Source organism: Pogoniulus pusillus, chromosome 22 (genome assembly GCF_015220805.1).
Source record: "Pogoniulus pusillus isolate bPogPus1 chromosome 22, bPogPus1.pri, whole genome shotgun sequence".
Lineage (NCBI taxonomy): Eukaryota > Metazoa > Chordata > Aves > Piciformes > Lybiidae > Pogoniulus > Pogoniulus pusillus.
The window spans coordinates 11937711-11959202 of NC_087285.1; the positions used below are offsets into that span (position 1 = coordinate 11937711).

Consider the following 21492-nt stretch of genomic DNA (forward strand, 5'->3'; position numbering starts at 1 on the left):
ACAACTAGCTTACTGGAATTTTTTATCTATGGGAAATATCACTGCCTATATACATCTAGCCACATGGTAATTAGCTGAATTTCTACTGTAGAGCTGGATTAAGGTTGGTCCTCAAAGGCATAAAGATCTTCCTCTCCCTTATATCATTCCCACCTATGGAAAAAAATCTGAGAAACCCGAAGTGAGAATGAGATGTGGAGTTTCATGGGTGTGTGAGGACTTCCTTCTTTATAAGTTTTAACTACTGTCAACAAAGATGAGACTGTCTTTTCGACCTGTCATTGTGTAGTGTTGTCTGGGCCACTGTAAGAAAGTAAATCTTTCTCAGAGTGGCTTCAGTGATCATCATCATCATTCTCATCATGGCCTGGCTAGAGCTCTCCATTTGGTTGTTCCCCACATAACACTGTTCTTGACATGTAACAGACGCAGCAGACATTTCTGAGGCTGCCCAGGCTTGACTAAGTTTAAATTGCAATTAATCTATACTTTTGCTTTGGTTATTTCTGGAAAATGATCACACTCACATGAGTATTGAATAAAGCTAAATTAAAACACCATGGTCCCTTCAAACCTTAGCCTTGTGTGTTACATACATAGTTCAGCAGCATACTACATATGCCACCCAAGTGTCTTGTGAAGTATGTTACTTCATTAATCAAAATATATATCAATATTTGTAATCTTAGTCTCCTTACTAAATTCTTGTCATTTTGAGGATTCTGGAGCTGATAGCTCTCACTCTGGCAGGTAGGGACTGAATGTGCAATCAGAAGCTACATAAAGCTTCCACCCGCCAAAGGCAGCTGGAAGCCAGATGGGACTGCCTTAGGGCATTCTAAATTACACTAGACTCCTATCTACACAATGATATTTTCCCTTTGTTCAGGACTGGCAATTGGGAAAGAAGGGATCTGATTCTCTTGACCTCATTTGTGAGTTAGTAATTTCACCTTATCAATGTGAGAGATAACATTTAGCAACTGAAGAGGTGGTATTGAAGGGACTGCACTAGAAAATTAATTGCATGGCATTGATCCTGCATTACTGAAGTGGAAGTGGACCTCATATTCCCCAGGCACTGTAACATAGATACAGCTTTTTGCAACCAATGGTAAATGCAAATCTACATCTTGATAAATCTGACCCTAAAAGTAACAACCACAGTAAGCACGAGAATTGCCTTGCTAATTAGTTAGATAAAGAGTGGCAACAATAGTAACGGTTTTCAAGTTTAGTTGTTCTGAAGCATGACAGTAGTTTGGAAGAGAGAGGACTCATTTCCTGAGCTACTGAGAGCTACTGGATTGAGTTGGAGGGAAGGGAGTACATTCATCAGTGCTGGGAAAGCGCCTGCCCTGCCTTGTGGCTGCCAGAGTCAATGCTCTGTTCAGCTTCCATCCTCAGCTTCTAATTCAGATATTGCAAAAGTAGCAACCCAGTCTTTGGCTTCTGTCACTCCTGCCTTCCAGGGTGGCTGGAGTTCTGACAATCACGTTTTTGTGGTTACGAGTTGAGAGCATCTGCCCCTTTGATTCTGTTTTGCCAACATATGGCTTTTTGTTGTTCCAAAATCTCTTTAGCATTTGTCACATTGAATTTACATTGGAATAACCTCTATCTTAAGCTGCTATTTTGGCAAATAACTTTAGCCTTGGAGCTGGGTCAAACATTTATAGACCTCTACAGCAGAGACAGTCTATAGGAAACGTGCAACTCCTTCAATATGAGGCTTTTCTGAATCCAGCTCCAAGAAGTGATGAGTAGCAGTAGAGGACATGGAAAAAACTCTACACCAATTTAATCCAAAACAAACAGAGCTGGGCAAACACTACCTTGGGGAACTACTAAGTGTGGTATTGCAGTCTGCATTTCAAGCATATCTTTTTCAGTATGTTTTTTATTCCATTAAGATGATTACAATGAATTGCCCTCTTTGACAGAAATGTCCCAAATGTATTTAAATACGATTCCCACTGAAAAAAAAAGGCAATTAAATATAAGAACTGTTCTTTTTCTATGTACAACAGTGAGTCTCATTTTCATATGAGTCCAGCCATTTGCCCTGTGGGAGATACTTCTGCAAACAACTTAATTTTGAAATTCATATTCTATAATCTGATCGGGAGGAGAGAGGTTGCTTTTTAAGACCCTGTTCTGGACAGTGATTTCCTTAAGCATTGTTTGCAGTAAAGCTGTGTTACAGAAGGAATTCCTAACCGTGAGGATCCCAGGTTAGAAGCTTACCTCACTTTAGTAGGGGAATGCAAAGTTTCCCTTAAACTTTATTTTGTCTCATGCCTCTTCCCAGCATTTCAAGTTATTTTATCTGCTACGTCCTCTTTAGGACAGTTAGCATGACAGCCAGTTAGTGTTCAAATCAAACAAGTAATGAAAACAGCTTGTAAACCATGACAGATCACCACCTGCACCCTGAGCTGCCAGCTATTGCCTCTGATTTAGTGTAAGAAATGGTTTCTCGATCAGAGGTATCACTGACTGGGGTTGTTGTTAGTATAAGAAAATTATGCAGATTATGATAATGCACTTTTTTTTGCAAGGCAAAAATGAAACCAGTCTAGATACAAAGTATAGGCAGATAGACTTGCAGGTGTTTTCACTATCTTGGTTTTACTTTGTGGTGTGGATCTGGAGTTGTATTCAAATCCATACTTTCTATCTCTTTTCTTTCATCATTTTGGCATCTCTTCATATTTTCATCAAGAGTACACAAATTTGGGACACAGTAGGCCATAAAGGAATCAACACAGGGAAAAAAAAGGGGAACAACTGTTAAGACTAGGGAGTGTCTGGTGTGTAGGCTGTGTTTCACTAATGCACAGCTGTGATGATAGCTGCCTTAATGATTCTATAATAAATCAACCTAGTAGCCTGCATTTGTTCAAAAAACATAGATGGTTTAACTTTGCATTAGCAGATTTTACACTCCCACCTCCCAGATCCAAGATGCAGTCCCCATAAACACTTCAACATACACTTCATAGGAAATTTCATCCTGTAACCACTCCTGATCTAACTGGGATTTCAGGTGCACAGATCTCCCATGACTGATCAAGAACCCACTGCATCTACTTGTGCAGTTATTAACTGAAGTAAGGACCCCATTCTGCTTTTAAAGATTTATTGGAAGTGCTGTAAGAAAATTTAATGTGCAAGGAGTAAACTGTTGTCAGCTACACTCCCAGTTGGTATACAGTTTTTGTTCTTGAAATGTTATCTAGGAGGCTAGTAACTCCTGAATGACATAACATCATCCTCTCTCATAGTAAACAGAGAGTTTTTCAGACCAAAGTAAATGATCACCCTGTCTGGTATCATGAGAAGAAAGAACTGGGTGTTCTGTTTGTTGACTTCTAAAATTGATCACGCCACTAAGTAGCCATTATCAGTGAAACGACTCATTTCTACCAGAAAAAAAATAGCCCCTGAGGAAACCATTTGTACACCTATATCTTCCACACATTTTGTCTTCCCGTTCCTGTGGGACCAACCAGAGTAAAACAGCTCTTCCTTTTTTCTTATTTGTATTTTTTTTGGGGGGTGGTGGTGTTCTTGGTTTTTTTTTAAGTAGCTGAAGGGGGTCTATGTCTGTTTTTTAAAACTACTGTGTTTAGCCAAGTTTGAATGTACCAGTGTCAGGTTGGTTGCTATTCAAATTAAAGTTTTGAGGGTAATTCTCAGCTTACAGAAAGCTCTGTCAGTTATACTGATTTCAAGTACAGTACACTTCGCCCAGCATGCTCTCTAACCTGAGGTTACAAATGCTGCAACTGTGGGACTCTAGTTGGAGATCTATGAGATTTTTCACTTCCAGAAATGTTGCATGATTATGATATGAATATTTTTTTAATTTAGACAAAATTTTGTTCCAAACATGCCAAGATTATGGTAGGAGAAACGTTTTTAACCTAAACCAATTCAGTATCCAGGGTCTGTATTAATGTTTTTCTCAAACAGTGATTTTGAGTCTTAACAAAATAGGACAGCTATAAGATTAACAGCATTTTCTATCTGACAAACTACTTTTGTCATTGTTTAGAGCACTGTCACTTTTAACTTTTGTGAATGTCCAGGCAGGACATTGGAGGATATTTAATACACATAGAAGAGATTGGTTATATTAAATATATGAGAATAAAATACAGTTCTGCCAAAAAAAAAATCAAAATTACACGAGATTCAAACCTTGAGGTTTTCTCAGTTGCAAAATACTTTTGTAAAGTGGCTTTAAAATGGAGAAACCTCAATTTAAAGTAAACTTACAGCTTCCAAATTTCAAGGGGCAAGCATGTGCATCCATAGGGAAGTCTTCTAAATGCATTGGACATTCTGCTCTCACAGTCAATCTACAATGGATTAATGAGCAAAAGGACACATTTATTCTATTTTCATAGAAATAGCAAATAGATTTCTATTAAGACACACAGAATAAGTATATCATAATATCTGTTGTGTGATTAAGTAGCAGCTAGAACAAGACCTGAATTGTCTGGCTGGGGTTGCTGACAGGCATGTGTTGACACAACAGTGTGACTGGCTCTGCTGCTCTACCATGTTTCACTGTACAGCAGAGATATGCTCAGACTTCTATCTTGGTGTTAGGATTAATATCTAATAGCAATTGAAATGGCTTCCTTGCTGCCATCATTACGTTGGCTCGCCTTGGATGCTCAGACATTTGTTGAAATGACTTTGTTGCTATCAGCTTGGGTGCAAACATCTTTCTCAATAAAAGAGATTAAATAAACCAAAACAGTCACATACCACACATCAACAAGAAATGAACAATAATACTTGAACAGTAGGCGGAAGGTTGCATTAAGGCAATTGCAGAGGTGAGCAAATAGAAATGGTTATGGTTGAAAAACAAGACGTATGTGAACAATGTGCTGCCGAGAAAGTGTTCTTGTGGATTAAATCCCTATCAGTCAAGCCTTTAGGAAGATAAGAATTGACCTGGACTTGTGTAACTACCAACCAAGCAGATTCTACCATAATTTAGGTTCTCTTGAAAGATACTGCAAAATAAATTGAAATTTATTTAACAGGCTCCTGAAAGCCTTAAGATTTTGTCCTCTCAAATTTCTTTACTGCTTAAAAAAAAAAAGCCTTTATATTTGTTAAAAGAAAACTCACTTCACCTATGTACTAAGGTATCTACCTTGCTTTTGGCAAAAGAATCACTTTATACTGTGTTCAGGTCCATGGGACACATTAATGGGGGATGTATAGCTCTGTAGAGACAACATACCATTCTTTTTCATAGTTTAATTTGCAGTCTTTTAATCCAGACTGTTTCTTTGACTGTGTACTATCATTATTTCTGAAAGATCTATTCAACTCCTTTGCTGACAACTGGATAGCAAAAGTTCACTGATCCATGAAAAGAGTATTGGATTTCCAGTAAAAGTGGTTCCAGCACAAAAAAATATTTCTTCTAACTTTGTAAATGCTTTAGTGAATTGTTTTTGTTGTATAAAGGCACAAGAAATGTCTGTTTATAAACTGTCACGCTCTGTAATCCCAAGCACAAGAAATATGAATGGTCAATGAATTCTCTTAGTTCTTAGAATCTGCTTTCTATAGGATGCAAAGACTAAAGACCCTTGTAAGCAATTCAGTGCTCTGAATTATATTAAACTTTCAGGCTTTGTTAAAATTTGATGATGGAATTCTTGAAAGCAACTCCAAATTAAGGTCCTCTGCAAACTCATGGAGTCCTTATACTACAAGTACCTTTTCAAAATCCATCATTAAGACACATCCAGGGAGTGTAAAGGTAGCATAGCAGGAGGGAAGAAAAATAAACATTACAAATGCTTCCATTTATACATCATTCCAAGGCCTATTTTTCAAATAATAGCTAAGCAGGAACCAAATTACACTCAAGCAAGGCACCTGTTTCCTGTCTGGAAAATATCAATGCTTTAAAGAATCCAACTGCCAACCTAAATGAAGCATATAACATTTTAGGGCTCACCTCATTGTGTACAGCAGTGTCCCATCCTCTGTAATTCGTAACAGTTTATTTGGCATGGTCATGTTATGAGCCACTGACTTCTTTCCATTGTGGAAAAAGGTATCAGGTGTCCAAATTTTGCTGGCCATTAAATTATTTAACCGGAGAACAGTCATAGGTCCTTTGAATTTTAATCTCTCATCTTTCCAGCTTTGGCGGAAAAATACATCTATAGTGTATTCCTATATCGATTCAGAAAAGAGGGAAACACTTGTGATGCTATAGAGTGCAAGAGGAGAACCTGGAAAGAATATTCTTACCGTTCCCTGGAAGCAGGATGACTATTAATAAAATTAGTGATTATCAGAACATTTATTTGCTGAGCAAATCTATCTGAAGCTGATTATTAAACAGTTACAATATCATACTGGGTTCAACAGAACAAATGTTAGAGAGAATAGTATACCAAAGTTAGTCAAGAGTTTGAGATATAATATAGTGGATACAAAATAATTCACCCTTCTCTCACCTTTCCTTCACCTTCCATAAAACTGCAATTTGAAGCTATGGATAGTTAGCCAGTATGTGTAGCAGAGGAAGAACCTGTCTCTTAGAATGCAAGAAGCCTGGTGAGACAGGGTCTTGACAGAGCCTTTTGTTCTAAGTGTCTCATTAGCATAAACGTGTAGTCAGCCTGCAAAAAGTTCACAGTTCACTGCAATTATGTGGTCATGAGATGTGGAATGGCTCATTGGGACAAACAAATGGGGTACAAAGGACACGAGCCAAGGACAGCTTTGGCCCAAGAATTATAGTTCACTTATGGAAGGACTGGGTCAGTGGGAAAGAGATGCTGTGGCTGACTCAGTGTACAAGTGGAGAATCAAAATAATGAACATTTGCTGTGAAATGAAAGAATTATTTGTTACATCACAACAGGAGCAAAGTTAAGAGGGAGAAGTTGAATGTAGGGAAAAAAATCTATTGGAATGTTACTGGTAAAACAGAGATGTATGTAGGGTTAAAATGTTAACAGCTCCCATGGATGCTGTATAGCAGTGTTTTTCCAGGCAAAACCTCCACTCTGACATGGAAGTTCAGTGTTGGATTATCCTGCCCCTTCCATCGTTCATGGCTCTGACTGAGTTAAATGCCAAAAGCAGCTATCCAAACACTTCAAAATTACTCTGAATTATAATCTTTTGGCTGACAAACTGAACCTTTGATGAGGTCTGCTGCTGATGGAGATGGTAAATCCTGAAATGAAGGAAATTCCTTGCCGTGAAAGCGCAAACAGTTATAAGGAAAGTCACAAGTAGTGCGTTACTGATGAGTAATGTTCTGGTACAAACATACAAAGTCTCTCTGTGGCAGACTCCTCAGACTTGTGATTTTGCTTTTAGCAAATGGCAACACTCCATACAACGCAAGCAACTCTGAGCTGTTTGTTCCTTGTGAACAGTCAGCAAGTAAGAATGGTGATTCTCACTGGTGGTGTATTTTTCCAGGTTTTAGGGTATGAAATGCCTAAGTACATTTCTCATAGACATGGAAAAGTTGTGATTCCGTTTTTTGGTCATGCACTCAGATGCTGAAGCTTTGATTGGTTCAGCTCTGGTGACAGCAGTTGCATGCTCATAGCCAAGTACTGGCTTCAGAATTTTGCTGGGTTAGGGCCTTGGATTGAACTGCATGCAAAATCTTGTCCCAGGTGTGGGAGAGAAGGAGGTTCAGAAGACAGTAGATGGCATTAAAATATTGGATTTCCTCCATGTTTTACTACTCTGAAGAAAACTTCCTCCTACACACATGGGAAAGGTAAAAGACATGCCCAGAAGTTGACATCATATCAGCGTGCATGTAAGCCAGTCTCTTTTTATCTCTTTCAGCTGCAAAGAAGGAGGTGAGTGGGAGGTGGTACAGGTTGAGAGATGGGATTCTGGTTTTTCACTTCATGTGAACACAAGGTTCTTATGCTGGAAAAGAACAAGGAGTCTGAGATTTGATAAGGGACCTTTCAGCCTAAGATAAAAACGCCATTAAAATGCAGCTGACAGCTCAGACCTGACACAAACTGAATCTTTCCCTATCCCAGGCCATCAGACTATATAGGATAATCTAATTTTGGATCAGATTTCTCAGCTCTTCAGCTTTAACGTGTACAGTAATCGTCCTCAAATGAATCCTTACAGATCTTTAAGATCAAGTCGTCAGATATTCTGATTAGGGCTTTTGTTCACAGGAGAGTGCCATGCAAAACCAGGCAGCAGGAGGATTTTTTCCAAACCAAGTAATATAGCAGTAGCCTACATGCAAACATGATCGTCAGAGGGCTGGAGCACCTCTCCTGCGAGGACAGGCTATGAGAGCTGGGGCTCTGCAGCTTGGAAAAGAGAAGGCCTTGAAAAGACCTTGCAGTGGCCTTCTAGTATCTGAAGGGGACCTACAGGAGGACTGGGGAGGGACTACTTACAATATCTTGTAATGACAGGATGAAGAGTAAGGGGTTTAAACTGGAAGAGGGGAGATTTAAACTAGATGTTGGGAAGAAGTTCCTTACAGTGATGGTGGTGAAACACTGGAATAGGCTACCCAAGGAGGTTGTGGATGCTCCCTCCTGGAGATGTTCAAGGCCAGGTTGGATGAGGCCTTGATCGTCCTGTTCTAGTGGGAGGTGTCCCTGCCTGTGTCAGGGGGTTGGAACTGGATGATCTTTGAGGTCCCTTCCAACTAAAACCATTCCATTCCATGACTCTGTATGAGTAAGATGAAGTTTGGAATGAATTTTCCATGATGCAGACTTTCCACTGCTCAGGATACAAGTATAGAAAGAAGGATCTTGTATGAACTTTGGCAGTAAATTTTAAGATACTGAACAGTTGTAATACATTGACTTAAATATTCTCTAATTTAACCCTCTGATCTCTTTCCCTGGAGACTGTTTATTCACAGGGTAGACCACACTGGTTTACATTAGATGAAGTGCCCTGCAGGAAGGTGGCAAGACAGAAATTTGTTCTTGAAGAGCTTATGGTAGAAAATTAGTGGGAATGAAGGTTTAGCAGAAAAAAATGTTTTAAAAGGTTCTGTGATTGCAGGCAACAGTTAATTTGAAAATGCTTCTTATTCCAAATAACATACATGTGAAAGCATCACAGAAAGGACAGCCATGGAAGTAGCCCACTGTTGATCGGTGTGCTAGTTTGAGCCTAGCTGGGATATTTCAGTGAGAAGAATTAGATTACTGGCTGTGAAAAGGAAACAATGGTGATGTCTACTTCACTCATAGGCTTGCTGAGATGTATAAAAACAAGAACACAAACATAGATAACACAGTGGCCGTGTGTCTCTGGCTCTGGCTGCACACACTTCTCTCTCTAACTTGCTGCCTGACTAATCCGTCTGCTTCCTAACTCCCCATGCTAATTCTCCAAACTCACCTTGAATGTAAGGCAAAGTCTGGGATAAAGTAGAGGGGTGGAAAGGTGGTGGAAGGGTAGTTGGCAGCCCCTCCTGGGGACTCTGGTTTCTGGGAGGGGTGCTGTGTTTCTGTATTACATATTTCCATATATAGTTGCATATACAACTGTATTACATATTTCCATATATATTGCATATTTCCATATATAGTTGCATATACTGTAAATCTCTGTGTGTATGTTGTGCTGAGCTGTAAATATAAAGCTTCATTCTAATTTCCAGGCTCATCTGAGTCTAGTTTGGGTGATTTCATAAGAGTGAGGGGGCAGGTAACACCCAAACCATCACAATCGTTTCAGTCCACCATCTGAGGAGGCATGCCTGACAACCTGCACAGCTCTTCCAAAAACAGAGAGTTTCATTTTAAAACATTTAAAATGCTTTTCTCCTATTTAACTTTATTCACAAGTTTAAGAACCAGCCAAAATGTTCTCTTTATAGAATAACAGGTTATGTCTATGCTACTCTTAAAAGACTATATTGAGAGTGGGTAGGAACACCATGTACTCCCTGATATATCAACCTACTATCTATATAACTGCCTCATTGGATTCCTGCAAACAGATGGTCTAGGTATGCTGATGTCTCACTGTGGCTGTAGCTTCATAACATACAGCATCAGCTGGAATAGTTCATTGGCAATTCCCAGCCATCATCCTGGGCTTTGACAGCAGCTCATAATTCCCATAGTTTCCCAGTCCAGCTGCTTGTGAGGCCTCCCTGTGACCACATTCACAATCCAGTCTACGCTCACTGTAGATCTGCATCACTGGAAGAAATCTGAGGTAGCCCTTAAATGATGTGTCTACAACCAATCTGTAGCATGCACAGAGGACTTTGCACTGAATGTATATTGAAATTAATATAACCTTTATATTCTGGTAAGGTCCCCATTTTATCTTTCCCTGTCTCTGATTCCACACTCCTTTCCTCGAGCAGAATTAGCATGAGTAGGCTGCTCACACACACGATTTTCTATGGGAGGTGAGTAGGAGTTTTACACAAATGCTTTTCTGTAATTCCTTAGTTTTCAAAACATATAAACACCTGCTTGTATGTTTCTTGCTTGCATACTTTACTAAGAGATTGATTAATTCTTTCTCCTGTTAAACTGTGTGAAAAACAGGAGCCAGTGTGGTGTGGGTTTTTAACTGCTTTTGAGATCTTTTTTGTAGGCGATAATCACGTGTGCTATAGTCATTCAGCTGTACTGAATTACAGCTGAAGTCAGTATTTCTTGTTTCAAATACACCTGTTCCTAATTCTGAAAGTAGATTATTTTTGGCTTCAGTATTTTAATCTTCCTTTAAGCCCAAATCCTATGCAAATATCAGTTTGTCCTAGGAATGCCAAATTAGCTTTATGCTCTGCTTAAATCACCTGAAGCTACAAAGGATAAGTAGATGCTGAAGTCCAAAGATCATATAGTCCCAAGTAACTCAGCATGCCTATCAGTTACTCTAGAATTATGTCTATATGTAGGAAAGCATTCATGACCATTTGTTAGATTTCTGCTCATTACAGGATTTTTTGTAACAAATCTGATTCAACAAAGAATAGCTTAGTCAGCTGGCTTATAGAAAACAACTCTAATAAATACTAATACAAAACATATTTTCACCTGCATGTATCTATCACTCTTGGTTTTGTTCCTCTCTCACAAGCATCTATGTCCACCTTGTAAAAACCTGCCTGCCTACGATTTCAATTCAAATTAAACAACTGACAATTCTGGACTAAGAAATGGAACTTGTGTCCTTTCCTGTGATCATTTTCGTTTAACCTTCTCTTGGTAAATGTACTTAGCTAAAGGTTGAATGGTTTTACTTAAATTAATGGGGCTGTTTCTAGCATTCAACCCAACGCAGGATCCAGCAGATACTAGTAGCTGCAGATCAGTCTTTCCCTGTCAATAGCAACCTACTTGTGAAAACCTCATTCATATGCACAATTTAAAGTACCTTATCTGTATTTTTACTCATTTTTTAATATCTCTCAAGACCAGGGCTCACAACATCTTCATTCAGTTTTCTGAACTTCTCCATCCCCTGCAGCTATCTAGCAATTTGATTTTAATATTCATTCCATAAAGAAGTGACACTAATTCTCTCATTAATCTTCTCTTTCAGCAGCCAACATCCAGGAAAGTCACTTCCCATTGATCAGTAGCTTTTAATATAAAAATACAGGTTAGACTGTACAGATGTCACACTGTAGGCATAAGTGTTAATTGCATTTTAAGATGATGATCTTTCTCAGCAAATTGGATCAGTGGTGTGCCAGTAAGGACCCGAGCAATCATTCTCAGAAGAATACAGATCCAAACTCTAATGCATTTCATAATGCATTATGTAGCAAATACAAGGTCTGTTAAAACACCTTATTAAAGTCACGGAGGCTGGTAATTTCAGGGCACTTAAATGCAGTCACAGGTAACAGGAATGGTTGCACATAAAAGCTGACAGTATTTTGGAATCAAAGATTTTTAAAAAGCCTAGCCTTAAAACAAGTAAACAAGTTGTGACATCGCTCTTTCATCCTCCAATTAAAAAGACAAGAGAAAATGCATGCTGTGGAAATACAGGCCATCACTTACCATATCATGGTCTGAAACCGGTCCAAAACTGGTGACGAAGATGTCAGTCTTCACTTCAGTTACACGCTCTGATGGAGCAGGAAATTAGGACAGTGAGTGTCTATCAACAGCCTTCATTAGATCTAACCACTACCTATTCTCACAATAAATAGACAAATTACTGGCTTTGATTAGCCATTCTAGAATCAGTCTGCAATACAGTCCTGATAATTTATCGCTTTTAGATATAATTTCACAGTCAATATTGTCAGCAACAATTTTTTTTACTGCAGTGTTTCCACGGAGCCTTTTGAGACATGGTTTGTGATGCCACAATACAGTAGCCAGAGTTCTGCTGTGGCAAAAACCTTTTCACTGATTAACCTTCTCATCTGAAATATAAGCTGAGCATTTTACACAGTACTCAAAAGTCTCACTGGATACACAATATTTCTAGGCAAGCTGAATGAAGGTCTCTAATAATTAACCTTGGGCTTATGAATTATGCATTTTATATTAAGACACAAGAACAGAGAAGAAAAAGAGAGAAAGAACATAGACTACAGTGTATAAAACATGAAGGTATTTTATTGGCATGAGCTATAAATGGCTGTTACCTTTAACTGAAATATAAAAAAAAGAGTTAATATTGCTCTAAATAAACATCAATTGAACTTCTCTACTACTTTTTTTTTATCTTATGTGTATACACTACAGTTTGCAAATGGTTTAGATTTCTTTTATAACTGATACGGGTACTGTTCCAGTGAGTTCTCTGGGAGCAGGGAATGCTCTCACACATGGGTACCCCCCAGATCATCAAGTCCAACCCTTTACCACAGAGCTCAATAAGTTTCTTAAGCAAATTGAAGTTTGCCCTCCGAAAGTCCAAGGTGTGGGTTTTGTTGTAGTGCCTCCCTACCTCCCTGCATATTGAAAACTCCCCTAACTCGTGATCACTACACCCCAGGCAGCCTCCCACTGCCACATCTCCTACCAGCCCTTCTCTGTTGGAGAGCAGCAGGTCAAGCTGAGCTTGACCCCTAGTAGGCTCGCTTAACAGCTAGGTCATGAAGCTGTCCTCCATGCACTCTAGAAATCTCCTGGACTGCCTCCTCTCTGCTGAATTAAGTTCCCAGCAGATATCTGGCAGGTTAAAGTCACCCACCAGGACAAGATCTGATCTTGAGACAGCCTCCAGCTGTTTGTAAAACATTTCGTCTGTTTCTTCATCCTGGTTGTGTGGTCTATAAGAGACTTAAACACTATAACCATCATGAGAAAGGTATATACACAATACTTGTGGCTCACCTGCTACAGCCATAGGGAGAAACTACAGTGCTAAGACATGACAAACAATCCCAAGTAGCTCTATTGATCAACAGGCAGGCTATACTCACCCTATCCCCCTGGACAGCAGAACTCCCGAGAGTTCTGCTAAGAAACACACACACACACACACACATATATATATATATATATATATATATATATATATATCTACCTGTATTGTGAAACAATAAAATAAATAATACAACCTTCTGATCTCTGATTTTGGACTGCTAAATATGATTTACTCCATCTGACAAGGAATTTCTGACAGTGGATAAATAAGGTATATACATTTCTGTACCTAATGCAAAAGTCCTAATGACAATCAGTGTCCTGCAATGCAGATGCATTTTTTAATTTTCCTTCAAAAAGTCTACAATTTCTAAATATATATAAATGTAAGCAGTTTAATGTAAAGGTTACATTTCTATATATATAAAAAAAAATAATGCATCTTCTTTTTTTTAAGAGAGCAATAATCAAGATGTAATATTAGATCTGATTCTACTGCCAGGCCAGTAATGCACTGAATGACTTGTATTCTGCTAGCAAGTTAATGCAAAAATCAGGTAGTAGCAAAAGTTATCTTCCAGTACTCATTAAAAAAGTCAAAGAATGATGTTTCCAACATACTATGCCTAAAACATTGTGATGTGGCTGAGCTGCCTAATAGCATTCTTTTCTTTCTTTATACCTGTGACACGTGGACAAACTACAGGAGTGACCAACAAAAGCACTGGATAGGTGACATTCCTTCCTTGGATGTCTGGTGAAATTGCCATGTGGCTTTCAACTGACAAAAAGAAATGTAAGTATTCTCTTAATGTCTATTTCCTTCTGGATCTAAAAAAGTTCACAGTGAGAATTTAGCCTTCTATTAGTGGGAAAAACACATGGTTGTCCATAAAGTACTTGGCTTGGACGAAAATCATTCTCCCCTCCAGCCCATCACTTTCACAGAAGTTCAAGAGTCTGTGGTCCTACACAAAATAGTTGGCAGCAAATGGAGTTTTCATAACATCCAGTAAAATATTGCTCAATGAAAACTTTAAGTTCCAGCTACTGAATTACCTTGCCTTAGGACTGAAGAAATAATATAAACATGAAACATAGTAGCCCTTCATATACTGAAAATTCAAATGTCTCTCCTCATCTTTCCATCAAGGCACTTCCACTGGTATCATTAGGAGGCAGGAAACACCAGAAGCTCTTCAGGTGCAATATGTTCATTCCTTAATGTAAATTCATCCCAGATCTGAGCTAGCCTCTATTTAATACAGTAATTCAAAGTGATTTATCTCACAAAAACACAGAATATGCTCTTTGAGTGGCATATCATGTAGTGGTATCCTGGATTATAGTTTTGGGAGATATATGGTCATAGAGGAAAGGCTAAGGCTTAAGGAAGTCACTTTGCTAACACAAAATGGAAAGTACAGGCTTTTGCAGGAAGACAAAAGATTTCCAAAACTGTGTGATGCCTTTCATTTCTGTATAGCATTGAAGATAACTTAAGTGGCATGTAAGACATAAGAAGTAATAGAACACTCAGGTTGTGAACTCATGAGCTGCTGTGTTACCTTCATAGCAATTATACTTTTGCAGAGCATCGAATCCCAGGTCTATTCAAGTCCAGACAAAACCACTGCACATACCACCAAATTATTTCTTTTTACTTTGAGCAATGAAAAAGTGTGTATGAACATACAGCAAAAGATTAGCCACTCTAAAGCCATCTGATTTTTTTTGTTTACTGCTTTACTAATTAGATGATTCAACTGTTCTTTGTTAAGAGCTTCAGAAGTTGTGAGTCACTCCTGCACGGGACATGTGTTTACTCATACAGTTGGGATATATATTTAGAATCAAGGTTAACCATGTTCAGTTTGCAGGTTGATTACCATGGGAAGGCTTAAACTGTGCTTCAAATGCTTAAAATAAATTTTTCAGGCACCTCAAATCCTAACCGATGTGCAAAATCTTCTACATATCCCTAGGAAGTAGAGAAAATTCTAAGTCATTGAACAAAACAAGCTCAGGTCAGGAGCTGATTGGACTGCTGAGAATAAATCTCTCAGTTGTAAGATATGTTAAAAATGTCCTTTGACTATAACATTTATCTCATGAACCAAGATTGAGCAATACAGGAATATCTGTAAAGCATGTTACAATTCCAGTAAAAAAAAACCAAAACAAAACCAATACAAACAAACAAACAAAAGCCCAGGGAAATTATTAATGACTTAATAGTTTTACTATAGAGCAACTGTAAGGTCCAGGTAGTTACTGATCAGCAAAAGAGCAACTGAGTACCACACCTAGACACCGTGGAACACAGCCTCAGGCACACAATACACAGAGCTATGAAAGCACCAACTGATGTGAATTACTGCAGTTTTACTGTTTACAGCTGCTGTATTTTGCTAATGATGCTACACTAATGTAAACTCTCAAAACTGATAACAATAAATATTTTGATTTAAACTCCCAGGGAGCTCATTATTGCTAGAATTGTGATTGGATTACAAATTGAGAAAATAAGAAACACAGATTTATTTAAATAGCAGGATATAAGCCTATTTATCATAGGAAACTATACATTAACTCTTTGCCTTTCTGACCTGCTGGTATGTGAAGCACATGGCTTAAATTACATATTTTAGTAGTTTAATTTTCTTTTTTTTAATAATGCATTTATTTATCCTGCATGTCTCATGTGTGTGTGCTATGATTACTAAAACAGAATAGACTTGGAAGTTCTTCACAGAGAGAGTGATTTGCCATTGGAATGGGCTGCCCAAGGAAGTGGTGGAGTAGCTGTCCCTGGAGGTGCTCAGGAAAAGATGGGATGAGGCTCTTAGTGCCATGGTCCAGTTGATTTGACAGGGCTGAGTGATAGGTTGGACTGGATGAGCTTGGAGGTCTCTTCCAACCTGGTTGATTTTATGATTCTATGACTTCTTCTGTGATTTTGAATGGGAAGAATTTAGATGCCTGTAGAGCATACACTGTTATTACTGGAAAAAAAGTCATGTAGACTAATCACCCTGGCTGCATCTAAAGAATTATTTTGGTTGAAGAGCCACAACAAATACACTCCTAAGAATACTGCTGCTTTCTAAAAGTAGAGACCAGAAGGGAGAACAGCGGGCTGTCCTATGGTTATCTGGCTACAGCCCGTGCTGCTATGATGGGTTCCCTGAGAGCTGTGCAGTGTCATGGCAGCTCTCTCCAATTAACAACTCAAAGTTGCTCATGTTCCCCCATACTTCCCTACTGTTGTATTTAACCAATTTACCTATGGTCTTCTCTGGCATTTTCTTTACATCAGTATAGCCTACAGAGTGGAAACAAGATCAAAATCAGCCCCCTCAGCTTTTAAAGAGTTAAGCATAGAATCTAGTTCTTCTTCACTTACTAGGCAGGGGTCCAGTATAGGAATCTCTTTTTTCCTATTACAGTTATTACACATACAGACAAAATAGGTATTTCCCCTAAATTCAGTGTTACTTTGGATACAAGTTTAAATGCAACTATTTCCATTGGGACCACAATCATCAAGAGGTGAGTTTATTATATATTTATAGATAATGTATTTATAAGGCTGAATTTTAAAAGCTAATTAACATAATACTGTCAGGTTTATTTCCCATCACTTTAAATAGAAGCACTCTATGGTAGTAATGAACTGCCTGAGATGGACTGATGTTCCACTTAAGGACAGTCACACTCAATTTTGATAAGCATCACACAGGAGAGATCAACAAATAGCTTTTAGTGATAGCATAAAGCAATTATAATTCTGTTCAATATTGAAGTAGTGCTCATCATCTACATGGGATGATCTATTGGGCACTCAACCCAACTATAATAGGAGGATTCATTTAGCAGGATTCTGGCCTGCCTAATCGAACCCACGCTTGGTCTAAGTTTTCTATTAAACAACCTTTCCACCACAAAACCTCTCGCAAAGGTCTAAGCCACATTTCAAGTCATTCTCATTTAGAAGGTCACAGATCATGTGGCATCCTTTAGATTTAGGGAGAGTATGTGTACACAGCAGAGCTCATAGTCTTAAATGAGTAGCTCCACTGGATTTCATGTTAATGAATCTCACCACCAAATACAACCAACCTGCCCCATGAAGCCCACCCATTGTGGCACTCCAACTTTGCCACGGTGGCATCCTAGGACTCATCTCTATTCCCCACACAAAGACAATACAGAACAAAACACAATGGCATATCAATTATATCCATTTTCAGAGGAAATTACAGTTTCTACCATTTTTTATTGCTTTTCACTTCTTTTAAACTCCCACTCTAGATAGAGTGTTTTTCTAAGAGGGGTCACCAAGCACTGAGATAATTTTCTTCCTTATCTGACTCCTTCCCAGCACTATCTGATCCTTTATTTTGTTCACGATTGTGTATTTGTAAAGAGAACGGCATCTTTATTATAATTTAGTCTACTTTTCATCACCTCTAGTTCTAGGAGCCAGATAGTTCCCACAGAAAAGTATGCTATTACCTAAATTACTTCACTCTTTTTTTTTTTCCTTAATGTCTAACATGAGTTCCTCTTTTTCATCTTCAATATGTTACTCTCTGCAATTCCTCCTCCTTGCTTTTTGTAAATTATTATCCTCTCATGGAGTTAATAGGCGTCCTCTAGTGTGATTCAGAACATTTTTACACTCATTTTTGAAAGTTCTGTTTTCCAGGCATAAATAACTCTAAATGTAGTTATTTGGCCATGTTTATGGATGAGTACAACAGATGCTATTTCCTAGCAATCTCTGACTAAGTGACTATGCCCGCAAATGAAGGAGGCAAACATCTAAATAACATAATTTATATCAATAATTATTGATAAGAGGTTCAAATATGCCAATGCCTAACATAGTGCTGCATGTTCTTTTCACAGAGAAATCAGATTCATTTTAGCCAGAATGACATTTTTCAAATAATGAGCATATTCAATCACTATAATTTTTCCCTGTGGGTCACTATTCCATTTTTTTTTTATATTCTTGTTAATGAGGAATAATTCCTTCTTTGCTTGGTGGCAAAACATGCAGGGCTGCTCACTTTATTTCAGAAATGGCCTCACTAGGTTATCTGATGAAATCTAATTTTCATTCCCATACACTTCTTGGAGCACGTGTTTTTACTTTTCCTTTTGAGCTGATACCTCAAAAAAAAAAAGTAAAAGAGAGGACTTAATATTAATCTAGCATGGATTCCATGCATGCTGAAAGAATGAGTCAGAATTCAGCAGCTCTAAATTTTTCATTATCTTAATGCTCCACGTTTTAACCTGGCTTCCCAAAGAATATATACCATAGCACCAACGATGTACCTTTGTAATGAGACCTCTCCAGGAGCTCGTTTCTGGCTTCCTGGTGCTTTATCTGACTCACTTGGGATATTTCTACCAAACAATGAAACAGTTTGCCATGCTAACAGGAAGTTTGCAAACTTGGGATAGAGAAATGTCATCAGAAGGGGCGGTGGGGAGAGGATTAGGCCTGTTAGTAGAGAAAGTCCAAGATCAACCTCCTTTCACAACCCTTTACAGTTTTTTTTCAATACACATACCTTTTTGTTACTGAATTCCTCATGTGCATACATGAACACAAGGAAGGAGAAACAAGTGACTGAAGAAACTCTATCATCTACCTTTCCCTCCATGGGTGGAAGAGAAACAAGTTCTCTGTAGGTATACAATTCTGTTTTCTGTAGATGTATACATCTGAAACACTGCTCTACAGAAAAAGAGGTCATACTAGGACAAGCTGAGAATTTTCGCAATATGCCTCTTTCTGTAGAAGGAAGGAACTGTACCACATGATGTTTTACTTGATCTGCTGTTTCTAAGAAGGCACAGAAAGAACAGGATAGACAATTCTGGATAATTGGAAGAGTGCTACAGTGTAATTAGTGGTGCTCAGATGTACATCGTGCCTAGCAACATAAAATTTATCAACATACATATATGTGAGGGACCCTGTTCTGTTAAATTCTCTGACAGCTACATTACAGCTAATATGGAATGAATGAGTTTTAGACCTACTTCTCTAAAAATGTTGTTATATCAGCACCTTATTTTCTCTTCAGAGGAGGTAAGAATCGTATTCTGATTGAAATATGTAATTAGAAACCACCACTGCTGAGAGGAAAAGTAAGGAACTACTGTTCTTCCACATACATTAAAAAATCTCCAGCAGCATATCATGCTATAATTGAAGGCTACTGAACTTCCAACTCCAAAACTGATACTCTACTTGGTAGATTTCTCACTAGATATGCCTATACATGGAATATTTTGGAATACCCTTCCCCATTATACCAAGTCTCCACACCAAATACGTCAAAACTGAGTCACACAGAGATTCTTAACTCACATTTAGACACCCCAGAAAGGGGTTTTGCAGAGGTGAATTTCAAAATTGCTGAGCAAACCTTTTATTATTTATTAGTACCAGAACTGAAAACATTGTCCTGCATGTTTGTCCCCACTTTTTTAACTCTGTAATTTGTGTCTTCTGAATAAAGCATTCCTCACAGTCAAAAGGGAGAAGCTGCTTCTTATAACAATGGATATTAAACATTAATTGATTGTCCAACATTTCATTGGATGTGGGATTTTAAAAACAAGTCCTGGTACCCTTACTTCTAATATTGGCAGCTGATAATTGTAATAGATAAATTAAATTTCCTCTGCTGAACTGACACTATAAAGCTGCAATGTACTGAGAACAGAGAAATTGTGATATTTGAGATTCTAGGCTACAACTAGGAGCATGCAACACAATTCATAAAAGGAGACATCCAATTATTTATACTTCTCTAACCCTTGCTTAAAGTACTCCATTCCTGCCTTCCCTCCACTCTGCATTTCCCATGCTCCCCTTGCTGTGCCCCACTCATTTTTGCTTTTAACTGGTAGTGATGCAAATGGCCATAGAAGTCTGTGAAGAAACTAATATCCTCCTTTAGAAGCAGTTACATTGAGCAATCTTTCTGTCAGGAGTAAACCCCAATTGAACCAGATGATCCTCTCACAGACCTGCCCTCTCAGTACATGTTTCAAGTCTGGCTTCAGAAACATGTATAAACACACATACATAAGACTCTGTGCTGAAGTGATGATTTCTCTGGACTACAATCCAAAGAATGAAAGAAAAAACTCTTTCTTACACCTCCTTTTGTTTGCTCTCCTAGCAACTGTTAAACAAATCGTTAAGAACTACAGAACTCACATAAGAAAACATCTTATGTGATTTTTCTTGTGGACACATTCCAAGCTCTACACAGTTCAGAGAGTTTCATTTCTCTGCTATGTTTATTTACTGTGATATAATAGCTAACTGAACTGTACATTTGCATTAATCAAAGATTAAGGAGCATTTATTTCTACACTAATCCAAGGTTTTACAACGAAAAAGGCAAAACTACTGGTATATAAAGTTATTCTTACTTCTTTGTGTATTATTGGGAAGTGTACACAAAAATTCACAGATAACCCATTTCGGAACATGTTAATCAGTACTTTATAAACACCAGTTTATCTTTAGCCATTCCTTGAAGTCAAATTAGTGAAAACATTGAAAAAGCTGGCTCACAATTCAAGAACTGTTGCAAGACAGTAGCCTCAAACCACAGAATAAGTTTGCTCCTAATTACCTTAAATCTCTTTCATCAAGGCGATGGTGTAAAACTTCTTAATGTAATACCCTGTTCATATAATGCAGTTCCTCTGAGAGCTACTCTATGGAAACAGTTTGAATTATACTTTATGAGATGGATTGTTTTGTTTTATTTTACCTGGAGAGGCAAAAAAAAAAAAAAAAAAAAAAAGAGAAAGAGAGGGGGAAAAAAAGGCACCAACCTTTCCATGCACTGGAAAACTGGAAAGAACAGATCTGTACTTGTATGTTTAGAACTTTCATGCTTGTGAAAAATAAGCTTTTAAGGCCAAATCTTAGGATTGTGTCACCACAGAATAAACTTAAGAGTGAACATAAGGATGTTGATAACGACTAGGCTTTATAATAGTGTTTTTATAAAGATGTAATTGCTATGTGGTTTAATAGCTTTTGATGGATTCAGCACCAAAAGCA

The 21492-nt window shown here is 38.0% G+C and overlaps 1 protein-coding gene across 4 annotated transcripts in view; it reads right to left on the reverse strand.

The window, feature by feature from the left end:
• The window catches only part of GABRA1 (gamma-aminobutyric acid type A receptor subunit alpha1), a 56642-nt gene that overhangs the window by 16845 nt on the left and 18305 nt on the right, over positions 1-21492 (reverse strand). For all 4 annotated transcript variants that reach the window (XM_064161742.1, XM_064161739.1, XM_064161741.1 and 1 more), the window contains exons 4-6: positions 12057-12124; positions 6002-6222; positions 4285-4367 (exon numbers count right to left, since the gene is read on the reverse strand). In XM_064161742.1, coding sequence (XP_064017812.1) covers positions 4285-4367; positions 6002-6222; positions 12057-12124 — 372 coding nt within the window. The remainder of the gene's footprint in view (positions 1-4284; positions 4368-6001; positions 6223-12056; positions 12125-21492) is intronic.